The sequence below is a fragment of the Marmota flaviventris genome, chromosome 12 (genome assembly GCF_047511675.1).
Source record: "Marmota flaviventris isolate mMarFla1 chromosome 12, mMarFla1.hap1, whole genome shotgun sequence".
NCBI lineage: Eukaryota > Metazoa > Chordata > Mammalia > Rodentia > Sciuridae > Marmota > Marmota flaviventris.
In genome coordinates, this window is record NC_092509.1 from 96,826,703 (window position 1) to 96,851,271 (window position 24,569).

At 55.4% G+C, this 24,569-nt stretch overlaps 1 protein-coding gene across 1 annotated transcript in view; it reads right to left on the bottom strand.

Moving 5' to 3' along the window:
- Kiaa1614 (KIAA1614 ortholog) overlaps positions 1-23,977 on the bottom strand; it is a 33,394-nt gene extending 9,417 nt beyond the window's left edge. Inside the window, exons 1-7 of the mRNA XM_034636356.2 lie at positions 23,880-23,977; positions 21,276-22,219; positions 20,271-20,334; positions 10,890-11,033; positions 3,846-5,299; positions 2,340-2,493; positions 562-820 (exon numbers count right to left, since the gene is read on the bottom strand). Coding sequence (XP_034492247.2) covers positions 562-820; positions 2,340-2,493; positions 3,846-5,299; positions 10,890-11,033; positions 20,271-20,334; positions 21,276-22,219; positions 23,880-23,929 — 3,069 coding nt within the window. The 5' untranslated portion in view covers positions 23,930-23,977. The remainder of the gene's footprint in view (positions 1-561; positions 821-2,339; positions 2,494-3,845; positions 5,300-10,889; positions 11,034-20,270; positions 20,335-21,275; positions 22,220-23,879) is intronic.
- Positions 23,978-24,569: the final 592 nt, after the last annotated feature.

Consider the following 24,569-nt stretch of genomic DNA (forward strand, 5'->3'; position numbering starts at 1 on the left):
TAACACACCCCAGTGTAACTGGGGTTGAGCGTGATAAGAGACGAAAGCAGACAGATCACAGAAACCCTCCGGCGACACAGAGCTGTCTCAACTTTATCTTGGGCATAAGTGATGAAGGACAGATGTTCAGAGGGGGTGGTGCACATCTGAAAGACCATTTTTGGAAGCCATATGGAGAAGGGCCACAGCAAGGAGGCCAGTCAAGAGGCGTGAGGGAATCCAGGAGTGATTTGTACCTGGATTAAGAGAGTCATTGTGGCCACAGAGAAGGTTCCAGAATAACCGGCCCACGCACTTCCAAAGACTTGTCAGAGTTAGCAAAGTTGAGGGAGGAGGAGAAGTCTAGGATGAGCCTAGGCCTGGGCAGAAGAACAGAACTTTGGAGTGATGCCTACCTGCCCTGGGCCCGGGGAACCCAAGTCTCACGGATAGGCTGTGGGAAGCCAGTGGCTCCCCTTTCTCCACCATGGGCTCCCTGGGAGGCACCCTGGGCACATCTTTCTCCTTTCATCCTTCATTCCACCACCAGCCTCACAACCCCCGCTGGGACCATGGACTCACCAGATGCAGGGACTGTAAGGACGGGGCTCTCTTCACTTTGGAGGTGCTGGTGTGTGAAGCTGGGCTAGGCACAGCGGGCTGCAGCTGCTCCACACTGTAGCTACGGGACTTGTTCAACTTGGGCCGGGAAGTCTGGCCGAGGACCGAGAGGAGCTTCTTCAGCCCCAGGGCAGAGGCCAGGCCGCTGCTCCTTTTCTTGTTGGCTTCAGAAGCAGTAGCTGGGGGCACCCTGGGCCCTGCATTGGCCTCTGGTGAGGCTCTGAAACACAAGAGGGGAGATGAGGCGGGCTGCAGAGACCTGGGGCGGAGGCAAGGCAGGCCGCACCTTAGGGTCCCAGGCCGCAGCACCAATGCCTCATGAGGGGAACTGGCAATGAGTTGAGAAAGTAGACTGTGCTGGGTGCTCTGCCCCGGGGATGGAGCCTAGGCGAGCCCCCGCCATAAAAGGCAGCTAGGGTTCAGCCCCTCGTCCATTCCTTATTTCTGAGGACTTCCTTTGTGCCAGCCTCTTCCAGACCGTGGCTATGTGGTGTATAAGACAAACAAGGTCCTTCTCTCAGAGCTAATCAACTGCGGACCACTAAGCCAAGGGGAAAACCATGAGTGACTGGTGAGTGCAGCAGAGTGACCAGGTGTTTGGTTGAAACAGTGGCCAGGGAAGGTCTTTTTGAGAAGATGGCCTTTACACTGCATTCTGAATGCCAAGCAGGAACCAGGCTGCCATGCTGGAGGTGCCTGGGCAAGACGGGAAGAGGCATGGGCTCAGGAACCACAGAGTCCAGGACACAGGGTGTGGGTGCAGGGAATGGGAGGAGGGCAGAGAGACCAGGTGAGGTCAGGCAGGCAGGCCCAGGAGGATGACCTGGAGCACGGCCAGCCATGGTGAGGGGTCTGAATTCTGTTCCAAGTGGGAGAAATAGCCATTTTAGGTTTTTAAATAGTAAAATAATGCCATTTAATTAAGGTTTTAAAAAGATGCTCCTGATTATCACATGTGAAGAAGGAACCAGAAGGAACAAGAGAGCAGGTGGAGCAGGCCAGGGCTCCTGTAGGTTCACAAAAAGGAGATCCCACAGCTGAGACCAGGAGAAACGGCCAGGGGGATGTTGGAGGGGGAAGACTTGCTGCGGGTAGACAGATTTAGGGCTTGAGCACGGTGGGGCAGGCAGCGTGGTAGTAGGCACTGGATGTTGAGTTCTTGGGACTGGCCAGACAGGCTGAGTTCTGGAGTGCACAGAAGGCTGGAGATGGGGAGCTGGCTCCGGGTATGTGGGAGGCCTGGAGTTGCATGCAGTCACCAGGCAAGGTGTGTGTGTGTGGCATGGGACAGAGGGCCCTGGCCAGAGCACCAGGCTCACCGCAGCTTTGAAGTCAGTCCACAGAGGTGCCCCAGGCAATGACTCAGACCCACAGCTGAAGAAGAGTAGAGAAACAGTTTTCCTCAGCATCTGGTTTCCAAGCCCCGGGTCAGGAGCAAGTCCTTCCAGACAGCACCCAGAGGGCTGGGACTCTGTCAGCTGGGTCTGTGACTCTGTCAGCTGGGTCTGTGACCAGCTCAGTGGCTGGGGCTGGAGGCCATTCAGGGGATGTTCAGCAAATGAACAAGGTACATCAGACTAAAAAGAACTAAAAAGGAGTGTCAGGGCCGCCAGGCTAGGGCATGGTCTAGGGACTCCAAGGATCTGGGGGCAATGAGGCCAGTCATGCTACCATCCTGGGAGTCTCCTCCCCACCCAGCACCCTCTCCTGCAATCAGGGCTCCTACTCCTGCCACTTACCCAGGTGGCATGTGCCCTCCAGAACTGGACTCTGTCCTCTGCAGACCTTCTTCCAGGTCCTGGCTGGACTCCAGCTCCTCTGAGGCCAGGGAGAGGGTAATGCCCATGGAGTTGACAACGGTGTCTGCCAAGCTGAGAGAGCCCTGGAATCCTCCTGCAAAAGCCATAGCATCCCTCCTGTATCAGGCTGACCATTCCCCAGGCCAAGGTGGGGAGAGGACAGGCCCAGCCTCAGAGGCTGGAGAGCAGGAGGGTGGAAGAGGAGTGGGAGCCTCAGCAGAGCAGTGGAGGCAGCGGAGGGGGCAGCAGATGGAGGGGGCGGCTCTCTGAGGATGGGCCAGGGGAGTCATGGACGGGGTCTTGAGGCCTGCTAGAAGCTCATCACCCAGGCCAGCAGCTGGTACACAGTAGATGATTAGTAAGTGTTTAAGTGACGGTGTTGCTTGTGATAAGTCATGCCCCTTCTATATCATGGGACATAGTTGGAAATGGGGACATTTTATATTCCTGGGATAGCAAACAATTTGTCATCTACGATTTCTCACAGCTTTGACAACTGCCGCCATTTGGGGAGCATCTGTATGCAATAGGCAGTGCTGAGGCCCCTGGGGGTTCCTGGGAGGTTCCATTATTGTCCTTTACAGAGGAGCCTGGAGCATGGGGGAGTAGGTGACTTGCCCAGGTCTTGCAGCGAAGGCCTCCCCTGGCTCTCTGCTCCAGGCCTCGAAGGATGCCCAGAAAGGGCTCAAGATAGAAGCCCCATGGGAAGTGGTCAGGAGCAAACCAGCCACTAGCCTAGAGCCCCCTGAGGGAAGAGACTGCAACACCCAGGATCTGCCCCAGACGGGGACCCCTCCCAAGGACAAAGAGGTGCTACCTACCCACTTCAGCAGCCTGGCCACTGAAACCACCAGCCAGCCCAGCAGGGCCAGGGTCCTGGGGGACTCAGGCCAGAGGGCAGCCTACCACACCCTACAGGAGCTCTGCCTGCTGGTCACTGTGCCCCCTGGGAAGCAGGTCTGCCTGGCCACAGAAAGTCACAAGGGCAGGTCTCTTGTTGAAGCAGCTCACTTACATGTTCCCCACAGCCCCTAGCACAGTGCTCAACACCGCTGAGTGACAGAGCCAGTGGGTGCGTGACGTGGAAGGTTTCTGCCCTGGGATTCCTGGGCACTGACTGCCCAAAGCCAATAGCAGATCCTGGAGCTGCTGCCTCTTCCTGCTTTACGGGAGCCAGATTCCCATAAAGCCCAGGCTGCCCGCAGCTGTGGAGCTTGCTGCTGGGTACCACGGCCTTCATGGTCCTGCCTCCACTCTGGGCTAAGCTGAAGCCTGCCTCCGACCCACAGGCCACCAGCTCCCCTGACACCTGTCGTCACTCTGGGGGGCTGCTGGGAGTGTGTGGCTGTGATATCTGACCACTGAGAAGAAAAGCAAGTGAAGACTGAACGCCCAGAGTGTCCCCGACCTGGCCTGAGGCTGCGTCTGAGCAAGGGCAGTCCTTACCGTCTCCGCTGCTCTCCAGGGGCAGGTCCAGCTCCTGGCCACAGGGACCCCTGTCTGCCCTGCCGTTGTGGATGGCTGCTCCCCAGGGCTCCTGCAGCCCCAGGGGCGAACAGTTGTTGCAGTTGTTGGTGGACAGGGCCAACAGTGGGTGCCTGACTTGGGGACTGCAGGGCCGAGCCAGCGCTGCCTTCCTGTGAGGCACAGGGGAGGTGGTTTTCCTTGAAGTGGGAGGTGTTGGCAGCCAGCCTTCAGGGGAGAGAGAAGCCGCTGGCTGCCAGGCTGGGCGGTGAGCAGGGGGCTCTGCATGGCTCTGTTGCAGGGAGGAAGTGCAGACAATTTCGGGAGACTCGTGGCCTTCTATAACTTGGTCTGGTCTGCCTGGCCCCGAGGGCCCAAGCTTTGTGGAGGATGTTGTGACATAGGCTGTCCTGCAAGGAGCCCAGGAGTCCACAGGGTCCCAGTGACTTTTCAGTTCTTGTTCAGGTTGTTTCTCGGACCCAAGGGAAGACCTCTCAGATTCCAGGGCAGAAGGCTTAGGGACAGCATCTTCTCTCAGAAACAGAGTCCCATCAGGTGTATGTCCCCTGCCTTCCTTCACCTCATCTCCCTCCTCCACATCATGAACCCCATCCTGGGCCTCAGGGGCCCAGGACGACTCCATCTCAGCTTTCTTGGACCGCCTTTGGCCTCCTTGAGGCCTGGAGCCTCGCTGTCGGAGGCTGCTGCCTCGGGGCCGCCCGCCTGTCCTTCTGGGCTGAGAGGTCCCAGGTTCCTCACTGTCTGTCCGGCAGCTGTCTGAGGTGTCCGTGCTGTCCAGGGCAGAGTCCCCCTCCTCAGGGCACGTGGTGGTGTCTCCAATGTGTGTTTCCCGGACCCACTCTGAGTGGAGCCCTGGCTCAGCAGGGAAGAGCTGGAATGGGGAGCTGGGGCCACAGGAGGTTTGGGGCTCCGGCATCACCCCCTCCACTCCACAGGCAGCCTGGAGTCCCTGGGCGACCCCAGGGCTGGGAGGCACCTTCCCCTCAGCAGGGCGTCCGTCCTGAAGACAGTGGCCACAGGCTCTGCACTTCCCCTCGCTGCCCCATGGCGCTGGGGGTGCCAGGAGGCCCCTGCGGTCTAGGCCACCCAGGGGCCTGGGGAACGTGCCCTCGCCCATGTCCCGGTTAATGTAGTGGGTGACATGGGGCTTGGAGCGCAGTGGCCCCTGGCCCGAGGCCGGTAGCACTGTGCTCAGCACCTGGCGCTGGCGCTGCTGCAGCCGCTCCAGGTAGCGGGACTCAGCCTCACGGGCAGTCTCGTCTTGAAAGCGAACATGCGAAGGGGCCGTGCCCTGCTTAGGCCACTGCCCGCTGCTGGACTCCCCACTGGAGGAGTCACTCACGTTCCCATTCTGGAGACTGTCTCTGCAGGCAAAGGTCATCCTGGGGTCCGGGGCTGGGCCTCTCTGGCCATCTCTAAAGGAGAGAGGTCACAGGTAGAAGAGTGGGTGTGGGGAAGATGGTCCCTCCCTGGGTACACCCTGGCCCGACCCTCACCACCCAACCAGGGGAACAGTCTCCATGATGCTCTGGGATTGCTGTAACCCACAAAGTTACCCCAAATCAGCTTCCTGGGGCGTCAAGGCCAAGCACTGTATCACAGGCCCATTCTGATTCTGATGCCCGGCACCAAACAGAAGCCCCATGTTCCCTCTGTGGCCTGGTTGAGCCTGAGCTGAGAGGAAATGTCATTAAACTCAGGACTGTATGGAAGGAAGACACCAAAGTCCTTCTGTGTGAGGGGTGTGTGTGTGTGTGTGTGTGTGTGTGTGTGTGTGTGTTCGGGAGAGGAAGTGGTCATCTTGCGTTGCTGGTAGTGGTGAGCTGTGGAAATATGGACAACCAGTCCTCTATAATCACAGGCTCGCGTCTGTGGATCAACCAGCTGCATATCAAAAGCATTTGGAAAGAACACCTGCATCTCTACCGCACACGTAGAGATCTTTTTTCTTGTCACAACCCCCTAGACACTGTAACCCAATGACTTTTCACATTGTATTAAGTGTTATAAGCAACCAACAGATGGTTGGAAGGAGTATGTGCACAAGTTATATGGGGTGTGTGTGTGTGTGGTGCTGGGGATCAAACCAGGACCTCCTGCATACCAGCTAAGTGCCCCACCACTGAGCAACATCCCAGCCCTAGATTATATCCAAATGCTATGCCATTTTACATCAGGGGCTTGAGCATCGAGGTTTTGGTATCTGCGAGAGGTCCTGGAACCAATCCCCCATGGACACCCCAAGGGTACATTCACGGCACATGTGGTGAAGCCCTTATGGGGAAAGGGTATTTTAAGTGCTGGGGAGAGTCGTCACAGCCATCAGCTTTGACTTGGGAGGCACTGTGGCTGGGGTCGGCCCTCCCTGTCTCACCCCAGGCCCCAGGAGCCAGGTAGCCCGAGTTTCAGGCCACTGTGCAAGTGGGCCCAGGCCCCTGGCTTTTCTCCTATCAGAGGCACCTGTGAGGGCCACACTCTCCCTCCCCTTCCCAGCCTCCCACCAATCCACTGCTGAGTGTGTGGGAGCCACCCTGCGTCTCTCACATACCACTTCTCACACCTTAGTGGCCCCTTCTGGCCTCTCCACCTGCCTCCTGTCTGTGGCCCTCAGGAGCCCAGCTTTCTTCACCCACCACAGTAGGACACAGGTTCCAGCTGATGGTCTTTGAGGTGAAAATATGGTCCTCCTCTTCCTCCCCGCCTTCTTCTCCAGTTCAATGGCCCCCTCCCACTGGCAGGGCCTCCGGGCTCCTGCCCCTTCACCCCCACAATCCTCCTGCCATCCACCCTGGAGTCGTCCTTCTTAGCTCGCGTTCGGCTCCTACCTTTCTACATTTCTCTCTGCATACAAACCATGTGTGATGGTTAATTCAATGTGTCAGTCTGGCTGGGCCACAGTGCCTAGACACCTGGCCAGACACTATCCTCCATGTTTCTGAGAAGACTAACATTTAAATCAAAGGACTTTGAATAAAGCAGTGACCCTCCATAGTGTGGGTGGGCCTCACCCAACCAGCAAAAGGCCTTAAGAAAACAAAGACCAACTTCCCCTGAGCAAGAGGATTCTGCCGGCTGCCTCTGGACACAGACGCAGCATTGCCCTGGTCTCCAGCCGGCTGGCGTCCCCTGCAGGTTTTGCAGGCTCCCACACAGGGAGGCCAATTCCTTAAAATAACCCTCTCTGTATGGTTTGTCCTGTTGGTTATGTTTCTCTGGAGAACCCTGATTAGAGACACCCCATACTGGTGTCTCTCTCCCCCGAACACCTGCACCACTCATCTTCCCCCACAGACTGAGAAGATGCTAGGCTGAGAGTGACCGCTGAGAAACAGCAACCTCAGCCTCTAGAGAGAAGAGTCACCCTACCCCCAGGACACAGGTGGACACCCTCCCCAGCCAGTCCACCCAACACAGCAAGGCCCACTGGGGACCCTGGGCATGGCTTGGGAAACCACCCCTGTAAAGACCCCAGGCCAAGGCCCTGCTCTGCTGAAGGGATGTGGGCTGTAAACTCTGGCAAAACCAAAATAAGACCCCAGCTTTCAAGGCAGCACAGTCCTAACCCAACAAGGGAGCCCCCCATCAGGGTCCTTAACTTCTACACGCAAGATGGCGAACTGAACTATCCTAGGATTCACTCTACAGGGAGAAACATTTTTGTTTTAAAAGGAGGAGTGAGGCGAGTTGAGTCATGTAGGGTGTTTTTCAAACCCAGAGTCCCCCTCCCCAACACAGTGGTAGCAACAGTGTGAAAACGTAGGGAGAGGCCTTTAAGTGCAGACAGCATAAGGCACACAGCAAGCAAATCCCATGGCAGTTGCCATCCCAAGACGAGGCTGGCAGAGACCCCAGCAGCCATCCCTCCAGAACAGGCTTCTGGTCTGAGCTCTGCACCTCTGCTGTAGCCCTGGAGTTGTGTGGCCTCCGTGAGGAGACCCTCTGGGGCAATTGCTAGGGCAATTGCTATAATGATGCTGTCCTAGCCACACGAGCAATGTGTTGTGTCAAGCTCTACAGAGTCTTATGTAGCCACCATTTACAGGCAGCACAGTGTCACTATCCAGTGTGCCTTCTGCCGACATGTGCTGCCCTTTTGGGATTAAGAACACCAATCTAGGTGCCTCTCCCAAGAATGGCAAGAGTTTTTGCTTCCAGGGGCTGCTTAATTTCTATGTCAATTTACTTCTAAAAAATGTAGCTGCTTCCCCGTCTTCACCTTCCAGAAAAGCCCGTGTGCTCAGGCTCGCCCTGTGCTTCCAGCCAGACCCAGGATAAAGGCCTCCTGGAGACTGCTCTGGGCACCCCTCCTCTTCCAGCAGTTCTCGCCAAGCTGCTCGGGGAAACAGCGATGCGCTGGGGCCGGGGCCAGGGCCTGCTACCTCTAGCTGAGGCCTGGGGTCTGTGCAGCATCCAGGGTTGACTCTGCTGGCCCTCCAGGGCCCTCTGACAGAGCGTAACCTTTAGCAGCAGCCGTGGCAAGCCATCTGGCTCGGAGTTTGCAGCTATACCCTGGGAGGATTCCCCAGTGCTGCCAAGTCACAATCATTCTTTTCTGGATGCAGCAGCTGCTAAAGTGGGTCACCTTGCATTTCTATAGCATTTCCAGGGCTGGGGAAAAGGGAGCCTACTTTAGGTTAGGACTGGGGTCATCGTGAGTGGCTGGAGTCATCTGGAGAAGAGGGAGTGCCCAGGAGGATATGTGAGCAGGAAGTCTGCTTTACAGATAGTCTATTCTGTGGCTTTCCCATCCAGTCTAATACCTGGGGAAAGCAGGACAGGAGAGATCCTTGGAAGTCACAGGCTTCTCCCTACACATATGTGAAGAACAGGATGCCTCAAGGAAGCCATGCTAAGTACCCCCTGGCCAGAGGAAAAGGCATAAAATGTGGAAGCAAAAGGGTAACCTGTTGGGCACATCTTATCAGGATTTAGGGCCTCCTGAGCCCTTCTCCTAGGAGCCACAGTGACACAATGACACTAAACACAGAGGATCTGCTCCCAGTGATCAATGGTCCTTGAAGGTCCTTATTCTTGTTTTTCTTTTTTGATGGTGGTACTGGGGATTGAACCCAGAAGCATTCTACCACAGCTACATCTGCAACCTTTTTATTTTATTTTTGAAACAGTATCTTGCTAAGTTGCTGAGGCCTTGAACTCGGGATCCTCCTGCCTCAGCCTCCCAAGTCGCTGGAATTACAGGCGTGTGCCACAGCACCCAATTGGTCCTTAGCCTCTACTAAGCAGGTTCAGCACCCTGTCAAAGAATACATGGTCCAGGGCTGGGGTGGTAGCTCAGTGGTAGAACGCTTGCCTGGCATCTGTGAGGCACTGGGTTCAATCCTCAGCACTGCATATAAATAAATGAATAAAACAAAGGTTCATCAATATCTTAAAAAATATATTTAAAAGAAAGAATACATGGCCCAGTTTCACTAGAGTCCTCACTCGCTCTGATGTCACATGATAATGGAGACAGACCCAGCGTGCCCACCATGCCATTGAAGTCACAGGCTTGGTGGTTCAGTGGTCCTGCTTAGCCTGGCAAGATCTGGCATGGCCCACAGGAGGCTCAGGAGCCCTGCCAGGGCTGGTACTGAGTGCTGGAGAACTCCTTGAGGTATGAGCAGTTCCACAAGATGCTCCATACACAGGCACAGTGATGGAGGTGGGGCGTGTTGCTCAGGGGACAGACACTGATGTCTGAAAGTTCCAGAACCTGCTCTTCTTCCATCTGTTCATCCCACATGAGGTCCTGTTCATGGCTCCAGCATCATGAAATGAGGGAAAATACTCAAGTTTCTCCTCTAAGTATCCTGTATGCAACTGCCTGGTGGACATGGTCAGCAGAGGCTCTAGAACCTGTCCTCCCAAGCCTGACCCTGCACCTGGGCATCAGCCTGGCTGGATCTCACCAAATGCCTGGATGCAAGTCAGACTCTGGCCATGTCCTGAATGCCTTCCACCCCCAGGTAATCAAATGATTGGCAGTCAGAGCTAACAGTCTTCTGGCACTCACTGCATGCCAGGCTCTGTTGTAAGCACATTTTGTATTTTAGCTCATATACCCCTCATGATGACCCTCATAAAGACAGGCACTATCACAACCCCTTCTTAAGGAAACCAAGGAACAGAGACCTCCCCAAAGGCATACAGACTTCCCCAAAGGCACACAGCTAATAAGGCAGAGCCAGAATTCAAACCTGGCTAGTCTGGTTCTGATGTTACCTCTTCTCTGCTGCCTTATTTAGCTGGCTCACTCTGGTTTTTTGGGGATTTCTGTGAGGCTTGCACACTCTCCTCCCCTGTACCTCCTACCAGGATCATGGCAACAGCCTCCTGTCGGCCCTCGTCCACCAGATCCAACACATCCCTGCAGCCAGCATGCATTACTGAGATGCAAATATGACCATGCTCTCCACCTGCTCAAAGTCCTTCAGTGGCTCCTGGATATTACAGGAGAATCCAAGTTGTTTATTAGGCCTGGCGGCCTCACTACTAGACTCTGTGAGCTATCTGGCCTCCCCACCAGGCATCGCGAGTGTCCCTGCTCCAGTCTAGCTGAACTCCTGAGCATGGTGCTTCCGCTTGTGGCTTCTGCCCTTAGGATGTTCACCCCTGCCTCCCTCATCTGCCCAGTGAACATTTGGACCTCTTTCGGGTCCTGAGAAGCCACCTCTTCTCAGAACCTCACCTGTCCTTTCTAGGTGGGGTTACAGGTTTCCAGCTTGGCATGCACATTTTTCCTCCCTATACCATAGTCCACAGAGCAGAGCCTCTGTTTGGCAGTCTTTCTCCCTGGAGACCCTAACCTCCACGCCCACAGGGAGTGCAGGTCATGGTCATTCATCTTTGTGTCTCAATTCATGACACTGTAAGCCCTCAGTAAAGGGGTGATGACTGGCCAAATGATCCCCACAAGTGCCTGATGTAGAAAACACACCACAGAAGGGAGGAGCCTTCCCTGCCACGGTCCTCTCAGGCCAGCCTGGCTCCAGCCCCACTCACCGGCTGCCCTGAGCAATGGTGGGCACGATGTCATGGTTGGCACGGAGGGGCTGGGTCCTGGCCTTCATGCGGGCACGATGCAGCAGATGTTTGGCTTCCTCATGCCTGGCGCTCAGCATGGGCTCCGGCTTGGGACCAAAGGTCCTGCAGGGTGGCACATAGGCCAGGGCAGGCGGAGGAGGGATTAGAAGAAAATAACACAGATTAGGAGGGGTTTAACAGTGTCAAGCACCAGCTCAGCCAGAAAAAGCCCTGCATGTGCACCTCTCCCTCCAGCTCCCACCCAGAGGGAACCCAGCCTGGGGCCTGGGGCCTAGGGAATGGCCCTGAGCAGCTTCAGACGAGGGGTGGGGAGTTGGCCCAGCCTTGCACATCTGCTCAGGGGCTGGAGGCAAAGACCCAGGAGGATCTAGAAAAGGGTAGGGGAGTCTCCAGATTATTCCATTGTTCCTTCCCTGGTCAGACAGCAGGAGCTGTCTGGGGGAAGAGGGAGGAAAGGACCTGGGGTTGGGGGCTGGGCCTGTGCCCAGACAGATGGTCCTGACATGCACCACCTCCTGTCTCCTCTTGGCCTCGGTGCACACATGCACACCCACTCAAGCACACACAGCTCCGCCAGCTCCCACCACAGACGCGGGACTCAGGCATCACCCATCCCAGTTCTGGTCCTTTGGGGTAGTGACATTTTCACAAATCCTGCTATTTCCTTGCCTTCGTCCTAATTCAAACCTGCACCGCATCAGCCCAGGGCTCACAGGCTCCGAGCTGAGAGGGGTTCGGCTGGACTCAGACCAAGTCGGCAAATGGCTCCGTTTCCATAATAATAAGGGTCCTCTGGCAGCACAACCTACCAGATGTGCTGCTGCCCAGGCCAGTCCAGAGCTGCAGAAATGACAGCTGCCCTTTTCCAAAGCTGTCTCCCAGGCGGTGACATACCACCTGTGCTGGGTGACAGCAGTAACCGCAGCCCATAGCCTCCTCCTGATAAGACTGTTTTCTCCGCAAAGCCCATTCCCCCAGGCAGGCTGGCCAAGGGCAGGTGTTCTCCCTGCTTGACAGATGAGGGTGTCCAGCGCAGAGAGGACACTGGCACACTGCTCAAGGTCGAGCATCAACTGAGAGCAAGCAGAGCAGAACAGAGGACAGCAGCCCCACTGCCTCCCGCGTCCTTCCTGCATCCTGTCCTCTCCCCTCCTTGAGTCCCCGGAGAGGTGGGGGATGTTTGTGGCTGAAGTCAGACACACTCTTTGATGTTAATTTCAGTGTTCTGTCACATATGCCCGGCTGTCCTCACAGGGAGGGGTTCACAAAGCAAGAACTCAGGCAGCCGGAGGCTCAGACAGGCCTGCGGCCCACACACCCGCCCCATATGCCATGTGGGTAAAGGGTCCTTGTCCTGACTGGGGGACGGAACCAGGCAGTTTCCTGATGACAGACGTGTGGGAACAAAGGCACGACTCTGGCCTCCAGGGAGAGGTGCTGCTCAGGCCATTCCTGGCAAGCTCAGGCGACATGAATTTCTTTTTTTCTCTTCTCCTTTTTTTTTTTTTTGCATCTAACCCTGCTTTGGGGCCATAGGGGGAGAGAGTGGTGGCACAAAGGCACTGTCAGTGCTTGAGAACCCCGGCGGGGCCCAGGCACAGCTTCGGAAGGAGGAGGGCGTCACAGAAGCGATGTGAAAGTAAATCTCCAGGCCCACTGCCCCAGGAGGCTTCCTTTGGCAGGAGAGGCCTCCCCTGCGCAGCTTCCAGAACAGGCGGCTGCTCCTCCAACGCGGCTGAGAGCAGCTGTGCTCCCTGGGGCTCCTGCTCCGCGGCAGAGATAATGAGGCTACCAGCCCGGAGAGGTGCCCCTGCAGCCGCAGGCCTCTGGCTGCCCGCCCGCACACTGGGAACCTTCCGGTGACAGCTGTGGTTCCCCGGCTGTCGGAGGGCATTTGTCACAAGGTCTGGTGGGCAGGCAGGAGGGCCCCTCGGCAGCTGGCCAGATGCTGCCGGGATCAGCCTTGCCCCCAGGTTTTTAAGCCATTTTCCAGCTTTGCTGTTTCCGTGCTGCTCCTTCATTTGAAGCTGGGTTCGCCCACCCCGCCCCCCTCAGCTGCTCGGCTGCAGTGTCTGGCAGACAAAGCTGGCTTCTCCACTGATTAGAAAAGCAGGCTTTCTAGGCGCCCGGAGGCATCATGCAGTAACACACTGAGCAAGGACTAGAGCGGCAGCCACCTTCAGACTGAAGCCAAGGTCAGCAGAGCAGGCAACTCCCAGCCACCGTGCACCCTGGTGAGAGAAGGTGGTCTTCATCTGAGAAGCGGGGAGCAAGTGGGTGTGGTGTTGTGGGGTGCTGAGCCTGTCCCTAACTGCCCACCTCCCACCGTCACATCAAAGGAACACCAACCCTGCAGGAAGCCATGTTCAGTCCTCCATTTTCTGACCCTGGCCTCTGCCCAGGGCACACAGCTGCCAAGCCAAACCCTTCTATTATGGACTATAGGACACAATCAATCCCAGCTCTCACAGTTCCCCTGGCAATTTCCTGAAGAGTGGGGCAGTCACAGTGTGGCCAGGCAAAGTCAATTCCCACCCAAGAATAGGCAGCTTTTGTTGCTGTCTTAAGAGCCGAGACTTCTGAGCTCATTAGCTCTGCATAGGGCATGGGAACAAAGTGGCTGAGAGTTGTTCTTCCCCGGGCCTCAGTTTTCCCTCTGTAACCCAGGGGATTAGAGATGGGAGGGGGCGCTCACTGCAAGCCTGTGAGTCTGGATCTTTGACCTTGTTGCCTACTGTTTGCGGTGGGAGGATCCTCTTCTGGGGTGCTCACACCACAAAGTTTGGGCCCTCAGTAAGTCTACAAAGAGCTAATTGCTGGGGGAAAACTGGAGTTCCTCTAGTGTCCAGAGCCCTCCCTCTGCCCTCCTGTGTCTCCAGGACAAGGGCAGCATGTCTCCCCAGCTCTGGTCTCTGGTCTAGGCCAGGTTCCTGGAGGGACAGGCTTAGCCCTGGCTTTACCTCCCCTTGCAGCCAGGCAGGCAGGAGAACCACCACTCCTCTCCCAGCCAAAGAGGTCAAGGGGACAGAGCAGCCTTTTTCTACAGCCACCATAATCCTGGATTAAAATAAGAAGTTCCAGTGAGTCTGGGTTTAACCCTTCCATCTCAGGCATGTGAATCTGGAAATAATAGGAACTAGAAAGAGCACAAACTTCCCAGATTCCAGGGTGCAGCCAGTTCATGTATGCACAGACAGAGATTAACATTTTTCTTGGTGTGTGTTCCACTTTTGTATATTTTAAAGCTTTTGATGACCAAGGACAGAGCTTTCCTACTGTCATTTTGTGCAAGAAGATCAGGTGTGCAGCGAATGGATTCGGGATGGCATGCTCCATAAGTCCAGAGTTCTTGTCTTGGACTCACAATGTCATGCTTAGTGGCACAGGTGACTTCCTCCCAGGTATGCAGGACCCTGACAGGACAGAGCCCTGAGTAGTGACTGAGAGTGTGGCCCAGGGGTAACTGCCTGAGTGCCAAGCTCTGGACGATTACCCCCTACCTGTGCCACCCTGGCAGGCAACTTCAGGGTGAAGCCCCACTTTGCTCACTTGCTAAATAAGGGCTCAGCTATGAAGACCATCACTTCTATCCCTAGCGCCATTGTTTATAGATTGCTCTCACCCCTCCCTAAGCAATGGAATCCCTGAACATGAACTAAAGTCACCTGCCACCAAGATCACCTGCAGAGGAAAGGCATGTGTGGAAGCAACAGACATCTTGCAGCTGGAGAGGGCATTGTGGTTTTGCTCTGGATTTTCGAAAGCCTTTAACAGAGCAGCTTGGAAAGGTGATGTCTATGCAACAGGGAACAGGGGAAGTCAGAAGCTGCAGAAGGACCCCGGTGCCCAGAGGGGAAAGCTCTTCTCTCAACACAGAAGCGAGAGTGGATCCTCAAGATAGGCTGCTGGACAGAGCCACTTCATTTAGCATCTTTTCGAGACCTTGGTGGAGGCCTGCACTATTTCCTTCAGACTGCAACTTCTGGAGAGAGCAGAGCGGCCCTGCTCACTGTCCTGAAAGAGGCCAACGAATTCCAGGGCGCCCCTGCAGTCAGCACTGCCTGGGCTCAGGGTATGGGACATACAAGGCCCAAAATGGCATCAGGTATCTGAGACACCCCCCTGCTAGGCTCTGAAAGGCCAGGGGAGGGCTTTTTTTCTTGGATTTCAGCCTTGCTCCCCACCAGATGAGCAGCCTTAGGTAAATGAACTTCCTCTGGTAAAGATCGGCTTTGATGTGTGTATGGTGAGCACGTGGCGGGCCTGCAGCTGAGCATTCCAGGTGGCGCTGGCCTTGTTCGGGGCTCCAGGGTCAGCTTCCCTGACCGCAGAGGCTCCAGAGTACCAGACACCAAGGGAGCAGGTTTTGTAATAAAAAACTGTTGATCTGTTAAACCTAATTATTTTTCTTTTTTGTTTTAGTCTTGGTGGGACTGGATGGTAATGGATTCTCCTTTGTGCCAACCTGTCTGAGACCATGGGGCAGCACAGGAATGGCTGGGGGCTATGTAAGCAGGACAGGCAGGGCTCAGCCACTCTTTTAGTGACACCCTTGCCCTGGGGGGTTCTTAGTTATACCAGGAATCCTGGGGTAGGGCAGGAGTGTCTCTTCTCCCATGCTCACCCCAGGACTCATTATGACTCCCTGATACTAGGGCCTGGAAGATCTGGAACCTGACTAGTGCCTCAGAATGATCTCCAAACCCCCTCACCAGGCTCTCTGACACAGCACCAGACCCCTGTGCTAGCCCACTCTCCAGGAGCTAAGATCACCCTGCTACTGGGGGGTGGGGGGCGACATGAGGAAGATCCTTAAATGTCTCTACATTCCGATTAAAATAAAAATCCCAAGGGTTCTCCATAAGTAGCCTCCACCCTGCACCCTAATAGGGTCATCCACACATTCCACCTCAGACACTCCCAGGCATTTCTGCAGGCCTCACCCGTCTGGAATGTCCTCTTCTGTTTCCATCCAGACCCTCGCAAGCCCACACAGGTCCAGCCTTCAGTGAGCCCTCACTCACTCCTTCCTGCCTGCCTCTGCCAGTTTTTTGAGCCCCTGTTCTGTAAGCAGCACAGTTCCTGCCCCTAGGAGCTCCAGGAGGAGAGTAAGAGCTATGGCTGCAGCGATGCAGGCAGTGGGCAGTGAGAGCAAAACACGGGCAGTTCCACCTGAGATCACACTGACATGCACACACAGTGCTCCACTCAAACAAGAGTCTCTGTGATATTGTGATATAAGAAATATACATTGGGTCATTGCCTCTGGTTCCCAGTACACAGCTCCTACAACCCTTGGAATCTCCAGAGTAATCAACTTGACTTTCGCAGGCAGAGGGCTTCCAAACAGAGACCTAGGCAGGATTAGAAGGTTGGGACTTGCAGCTCCACCTCCATGTCCCCGGGAGGGAAAGGGTGAGGGAAAGAAGGCTGAGCCAATCATAGTCAGCCAGTGATGTGATCAAGCCTGCCTACACGCTGAAGCCTCCATCAAACCCCAAAAGGACAAGGTTTGGAAAACTTCCGGACAGCTGAACACACAGAGGTTCCTGGCAGGTGGCGCACCCAGAGGGGGTGAAAGTAAGGCGCCTCTTCCCACATACACACCTGGTCCTGCGCCTCTCTTCCAAAGATACTCATCTCTTCCCGTGGGGAGGGGAGGTGGGCACTAGGAATTCTTCCCCTCCAGCGCTCTAGCAGGAAAACAGCGTGACCCAGAGCTGCCTCCTCCCCACCTCCCACTGGGCAGATCAATCATTAGAGCCCCTGCAGACTCTCTCTCTCTCTCTCTCTCTCTCTCTCTCACACACACACACACACACACACACACACACACACACACACACGGTCCAGACTTGAACAGGGCAGCCTGGGCATGCAGCATGCCTCTCAGTGGAGACTGCCTGCTGGGGAGGGCCCCCAGGCCTGGGGCCACCCAGGCACTTGCATCAGCCAGACGCCCTGTGGCCTGGGGTCTGAAGCCAGCCCTGCATGGACTGCTGCTCCTCTGGTTTCAACAATTCCATTCATGCTGATTCATGTGGGATCCTCAGGCACTCTGTAATCCCAGTATGTCTCTCAGAGCCTCCAGGAAGGGACAGATGGAGATGGCTGTGGCCATTTTATAGAGAAGAACATTTTGGATCTAAGCCCTTGGATGCAAGTGACAGCACAGCCATCGGCTGCCAGGTGTGGATGATGGCAGAGGCTCCCCAAGCACAGCACCCATTCCCTGTTCTCCCACCTCTTTCCAGTGAGCCCTTTACACTCTCTGAGGCCCCACGTCTCCCTGTATCCTCTCCCTCCCATCAAGACTCCAAGCCTGAACACCTCAGTGACACTCAAGAGACAACAAGCTTATTCCATGGAGTCTCCTATACCTCAGTGCCCACACCTGAGGAGATTCCACCCATCATATATACACACACACAAATCATACAATACACAAGATCCCCAGACCCCTAGCCCAAGGATGGCCTGTGGGGGGATGGGAAGGACAGTTTGTGGCCCTGAAACGTAATGGTCTCTGTCAGTGACCCAGGAGCAGCACATAAGGTCTGTCATTGGGATAAAGTGGAAGTGCAGGAACTTAGCGCAGCACCTGTGCATAAGGCTGGAGAAGAGCAGCTGTGGGCCTGGCCTTTGGACTGGCCACTGGGATGGTCCAGTCCTTTGGGGCTGAGCCTTCTCTTGCCTCTTAGTAGAACAGGACAACACTGAAGTTGGGATGGAGGTCTCCTCTGCATCTGACCCTTTGCATTGAAGATCCTGGATCTTTGGATGGCTCATCTCAGCAGCTGATTCCCTAGGACTACCTCCCAGCAAACAGGGCCAGCCCCCCCACCCCAAGTGCTAATTTGGGCTCTGTAGTCACCCTCATTTCATGAGCTTCTTGTCTCATTACCTTATAGAGCAGTAGGAAGTATGGACATAATGAAGTCCATGGTGGGTTGCCTGGTCGTAATGGCTCTCTGAGTGGAGCAAGAAGCTGCATGAATGTGGAGCTTGAGGAGGTGTGAGGCAGGGCTGCTTATTCCTCAACCCTGAGAAGAGCTGAGGCTCTCACTCCTCCCTGAAAAGGCCCTGCCTTTTGCATGTCCTTGAATGTCCATGACAATCAGCCATTCTCAGAGTGCTTCTCTGCAAGGGGTCCTAAACCACTTAGTATGGACACTAAGTCCAGGACCCTGACCTTGTGGTCCTCCAGGGTACAGAGCTGAGAGAGCATGCCTTACCTCAAAGACCTCTTGTGAAGTCTGGCTCTATAGAAGTGACATCAGCAAACCACTTAAGGGGGATATGGAGCCCTGTGGTGTCTTGGGGACACTTTCATGTCCACCCAGAAGGCTCAAGAATGGAGCCAGATAAGGAGCCTCTCAGAGGATATGCCATGGTATGGCGGGTACTTCTCCCTCCCTGAATCTGGCCATGTTTCCTGGCCCTTCAGCCTGAGTATCTGCCTACATGGGACATGACCCTCATGTCAACTCTGTGTTTCTTTCTGCTAGGCATTTTTTTAAAAAAAATATTTATTTTTTAGTTTTAAGTGGACACATCTTATTTTACACTTATGTGGTGCTGAGGATCAAACTCAGTGCCTCAAGCATGCTAGGCGAGCACTCTACCACTGATCCACAACCCCAGCCCCTCCGCTAGGCATTTTAAGGGGACGTTTTGTTAGTGTTGGAATGGGTCCTAAAGTTCACTAAGTCACCTCTCCTCCCCGATCCCTGACACACTTGTACCACCCATCATATACACACATCAAGGGCGGCGGGTGGGGGTGGGAGGAGCAGCTGCAGGGAAAGGGGTGCTACCTCCGCAGGACCCAGGTGTACCTGCCCAGGTCACCTCCTCTGAGGGCTCCACAGGGAAGGTGGGGCGAGGACAGAAGGAGGGCGGGCGAGCAGAGCATCCCCGAGGACCACAGTCCTTCCTGCAGCCACACTCCTCATTGCTGGCAAGGTCAGGTAAGGAGGAGACAAGAGGCTGACCACAGTGGCCTCAGAAGTGGGAGAAGACTGAGGGTTTTCTCCACCAGACCCTTCAGCAAGCAGAAGCTAAATCACCTGACTGGGCAGCCCCTGCTTTGTTACAACAGAGTGCAGGGCCAGGGGTTACTCTGGTCCCCCCAAATTCATATGTTGAATCCTAATCCCCAGTGTGATGCGATTAGGAAGGGAGGCCTTTGGGAGGTGATTAGTGCCCTTGTAAAGGGACCCCAGAGAGCATTCTGGCCTCCTTCTACCATGTGAAAATAGAGTGAGAAAGTGACATCTATGAGCCAGGAGACCTGCCTTCACCAGACACTGAATCTGTTGGCTCTTTGATCTTGGACTTTCGCCTCCAGAACTGTGAGATACACATTTCTGTTGTTGTAAGCCACGCAGCTGATGGCATTTTGTTACAGTGGCCCAAATGGACTAAGACATTTGGACTAAGACAAATGGACTAAGAGAGGCCCTGCCCACATTTTCTGAAGGGCTGGTCAAACTAACAGAACTCATGCAGGGAGCGGCCGCTCATGGGGCAGCAACAATGCTGACCTCTGCCCTCAGCAGAAACCACAAGACCCTGGAGAGGCTGACATCACTTGTGCAGCTGGGGAAAAGGGAGCCGTTCCCAGCCCCAGGGCCTCTCTGAGCCTCATGTGCCAAGAGTCCAGCAAAGATGGAGGCTGAGGCCAACCTCTGCACAGGCACAGCAGCAGCTCAGGCCTACGGTGGCCCCTGCCCCACCTTGTGCACACTCTTCTTACCCTGCCTGGCTCAGGACACTGCCTGTGAAGGACAGGTGTCCCCAATTCCCCCATCACACTCCAGCACATCCAAATCCACAGAACACTGGTGGAGAGGCTAGGGAAAAAAGTCTGTAGATATCATAGTGAGGTTGGAGGTGAAGACCTTGACCCCTGCACATACCCTTGATTAGGAAAAGAACATTCATGTACTTTCCCTAAGATTGCCACAGCCATTATCGCATTTTTTAGTCTCACCATAATCCTATGAAGTAACCCAACAACTACAATTCTCCCATTTCACTGATAAAGAGACAGGCCTGGGCAGGGGAAATGGCCCCAGGACACACAGCAGGCAAAGCTCTTTGCACACCTCTGTGCCTGGTGGTTTTCCCTAACTAGCAGGTAGGCAGCAGCCTGGGGCACTGGGAGCCACTGACACTTTTTATGGGGTCTCAGGGCTGATGATCCAGGGGCCCACTGTCCACCAGCATGGGGTTTGCTGTCTGGTTTTGCACAGTCTCCTAGTGTCCTGCTGCAGAGGAAATGGAGGGACAGCAGTGAAGAAGGAGGGAGAGAAAATGCAGGCTCTGAACTCCTACCTGTTCTGGTCTGAGTCCTGCAGAGAGATGCCCGAGTCCCGGTCCACGTCCCCTGAGGGTCGTTCTAGGGCCCAGAATAGAAGCAGAGATAAGAGAACAGAAGCAGAAATGGGGCTCTCAAGTGCCTCTAACTGACACCAAGGAGAGAGATTTCTCTAGTAATTTACCCCAGATAAACCCAACAGCTTGCCTGTGTCTCAGTCAAAGAAATGCAGGCACAGTCTGTCATGATGACTGTAGGTAGGCTTGGTGTGGGCTGAGAGGACCACATGTGCCCTCAGGTGGGGGTGACACATGAGCTTATGAAGAAGGCTGTCTGCTGGGTCAGAACCCTAGCACCTCCCTGCAGTTCCACTGCAGGAGCTGGGCCCCGCGGGTAGGACGCTCAGCCTCCCTGCTGGGAAGGTCTTCTACCACCTGGGAACACAGCGAGAATCTGACGTCTATGCTTCTTTGATCTTGGACTCCCAGCCTCCAGAACTGTGAGATACACATTTCTGCTTGCCCCAGAGGGTGATGTGGTCCACCAGGGGGTAAGGCATGTCACTGGAGCAAGTTTAAAAGGCCACCATGGGAAGGGGTAAAGACACAGGGAAGAAGTTATAGTAGCTTCTACCCCTAAGCCCAGAGGGTGGCTTCTCATTGATCTGGAGGGTCAGGGGGCGTTTTACCAGGCAGGGCTGCCTGTGAGCTGGTAAAGAACCTATGTCAAGGGCTGTGGCTCACTGGCAGAGCGCTTGCCTAGCACATGTGAGGCACTGGATTTGATCCTCAGCACCATATAAAAAATAAACAATAAAATAAAGGCATCCTGTCCATCTACAACTACCAAAAAATTAAAAAAAAAAAAAAGAACCTATGTCAAAGCCAAGAGGACATTTATGATTTTGGTGACAGACAACTGTGCTCTCCTTCCTTCTCTGCTCCCAACCAAGCACCCCTTTCTTTTCCCTCGCACTGGACTCCCTTCGGCCGCCCCACCCAGACCTGCAGAATGAGCCTCACCTGGTGCAGCTGTATCCCAGGATGGAGTCCAGGCTGGAGTCTCCACCTTGGGAGGGCTCTGTCCTGAGACCTTCAGCATCTCCTGCAGCAGCAGGCGATTCCTTTCCACTTGGTCAGACAGGGACAAGACACTGCCCCCAGTGCCCAGAGCCTCCAGGTCTCCAGGTCTCCAGAGCCCTGGCAGCAGGGCTGCTCTGGGGACAAAGTTCTCCTCAGAGGTCAGAGGAGTGCTGTCCAAGTCTCTCACTTCAACCAGACCATCTTGAAGGGCACATGGCCTTCCTTTCTTCAGGCTGGGCATGTGGGTGACTTTCCAAGGACCAGGCCCCCCCAGGCGTCCAGGAGTAATTCCATGGGAGAGGCTCTCTTGCAAAGAGCCAGGCTCTGGTGGCAGACCCTTCTCACCATCAGGCAACATCCATGTTGCTTCTGGAGACCACGGGCTCTGCCCATTCCAGCACTCCAGCCTAAGGGCAGGTGACCAGGGAGGCCTGGAGCCCCCATTTCTGGAAGGTTCCCCCTCATTGACACTGCTGTCCAGGGGCTCATTGGATGGGTTCTGAGCATGGGAGGCCACCATGCCCTCTGGTAGGGAACAGCCCTCTGGTGGGGCCTGAATCCCTCCAGCTTTGACTCGTCGGCATTTGGGTTTTTGGGGGGATGACTGCTCGTGGGAGGTGGGGCAGGAGCTGGCCCCTTGTTTACTTGCTGTCATCTTCTCCTTCAAAGCCCTCACCTTGGACTCCAGCACAGAGGGGCCTTGGACCCGCACCCTCCATGTGCTGGGAGGCTTGAGGGCCATCAGGCTGGGTGTTCTGTCTTCCCGAGAGTTAGGCCAGGGTCTCAGGAGAGGTCCATTGTCTGGTTGTGGCTCAGGACCATTTCTCTCCACAGCCGAGGTCACCTGCATGGCGGTGGCTATTCTGCTTCCTGTGTTGGACCCTCTGGAGGAGAAAATAGACAGAGAGCCTGAGATTCAGCACCAGGATGGCTCAAACACACCCTCCCCCCAGTGTCTTGTCTAGAGTCCTATCCACACCAAGTAAGCTGGAGTCAGAGCAGGGTGGCCTCTGGACACAGTGAGAGCACTTTGAAAAGTGTAAATCATGGGAGGGTTAGTGAACTTTTACTTTCAAGTCTGAGTAGTATTCTAGTATTTCTATCCCCATTCTACAAGTGGACATAATGAAGTTCAAACAGCAATTAACCCTTTGCCGAATGTGGACCAGAGGGAAACCCAGGGTGAGTCCCCAATCCCTGGCCTTCCTGCATCACTGAAAGGTAGCCTCAGTGCAGAACATCAGTGCCTGCTAATGGCCAACATGCTCTTCCTTGTGGATGAGGGAGCTCTGGGAGATGACAGGCTGGAGTTGACCCTCCAGCGAGAAGAGCTGCCTTCCAAACCACCCACCCGCAAGCCTCAGATCACAGCATGGGATTGATGAGGCTGTGCTCAAAGGGAAACCTTAATCAACCTTGAACTCCTATGGGGGCATCTGCCCTATGCTAGGCAAAATCCTTTCGAGTGCTTTCCACAGCACTCTCTCAAATAATTTGGACAGAATGCTGCCAGAATGATGTCATGACCCTCACTTGTACAGAGGGGGAAAACTGAGGCACAGATCACATCACACATGTGCTAAGAGGGGCCTGCCCAGTTTGGAATGCAAAAGTTTCTCATTCCAAGCCCAGGACTCTTCAAAAACACTTAGTGATCACACGACCTCCTCCAGTTATTCTGCAGATGAGACCGTTCAGTCTACAAAGGTTAAGTGAGTTGCCAGCATTACATTGCTCCTCAGTGGCACGGCTGATGTTAACTGCTTCACAGGGAAAGAAAACATGCACCAGGATTTTATTCAAAGTGTTACCTGTGTGCATACATGCCATGAAGTCTTACTAGTTGCTCTGCTCTCTAGGAAAATGCTACTCAACATACATCTAGATGTGTCCCACTTGAAGTAAACTTCATTTATGAAAATCCCTATGTGCATAAACTACAAATTAGGAGAAAATTATTCCCTTCACACATGGACTAAAAATTCACCACAAAATACTCTGAAGTAGCAATTCCCTCTAGAGTTGCTTATTACAATTCAGCATATAAATAACGTCTCAGAAATGTGTGCTTTGTACAGCAAAAGACACGTATAATGCAAACTCTCGTATTATTTTTAAGCCAGTGAAGTTTAGGGACGGTCTTTAGGACAGAAACCATTTGCTGTACCAGTTAATCTAGAATGCTTCTCTTTCCGGCCCAGCCACCTCTCCCTCTCTTCTATGAGTCAATCCAGAAAACGGGATTAGAGTCTAATACAAGCAGTTTCGGTTAAATTAAAAGAGCTTTTCGAACAGCCTTCCAGATGATCCTTGTCCGGAGACTAGCCTTAAAGAAGGGGCCCTTGCCTTGAGGCACCTGGGCAGCCTTCCGGGAAGATGGTTCTGCCGCAGCCGTCTGATTCTATGACCCAAGCCTTGCATTCGCTCTAACTCAGAGAAGGAGATGGACGTGAAGGGCCTCGGTTCGCGCTCGGTGGCGGCGGCGGCCGGGTCCCCACTCGGCGGCCCCCCGCCCCTCCCGCGCTTCGCCTCCTCCATACTCACTGAGGGCTGCCGCTGGCAGGTCTGGCCGCCGCCGCCTCCATCCCCTCCATCCCTCGGAGAGGCGAGGCCCTCCTCAGCCCTCTCTCCCTCCCAGGCCCGCTGCAGAACTCGGGGAGGGACTTCCAGCCCCGAATCCGAGCGGCGGGCGGGAGCGCGGCCCGCAGGCCTCGCCCCTCGGGGCGCGCACGACCCGGGGCCCCGGAGGACGAGGCCGGGCCTCTCCCCGGCTCCGCGGGAGCCCCGGGCCGGGTGGGTCGGGCCGGAGCAGCCGCCCCGCGGGCCGCGGCCTGGGTCCGGGACGGGTCGGGCGGCGGCGGGCGCGGGCGGGGAAGGAAGCGCACCGGCCGCTAGTTCGTGGCTTCGCCTTGGAGGGGAAGGAGGCCAGGCCGGCGCCCGCCCGGCCGGGAAGAGAAGAGGGAGCAGGAGGGCAGAGAGGAGGGGCAGCGGAAGGGGCTGGAGGAGCCGGGACCTCGGCCTCCCCACCCCCAGCCGTCCCGGCCCCGGGCTCCGGCCAGGCCCCGGGAGCGCAGCTCCGCGCCGCGGGCCACAGCGCGGGCCTCCCGCACGTCAAGGGGGCGGAGGTCACCGAGGGTGGCGCCCCGAGTTTGGGGACCACGGGGTCGGGCGCTCCGAGGGCCGCAGGGCCAGGGCGCCTGACCGGACCCCTGCTCGGAGAGAACGGCCGGCCCG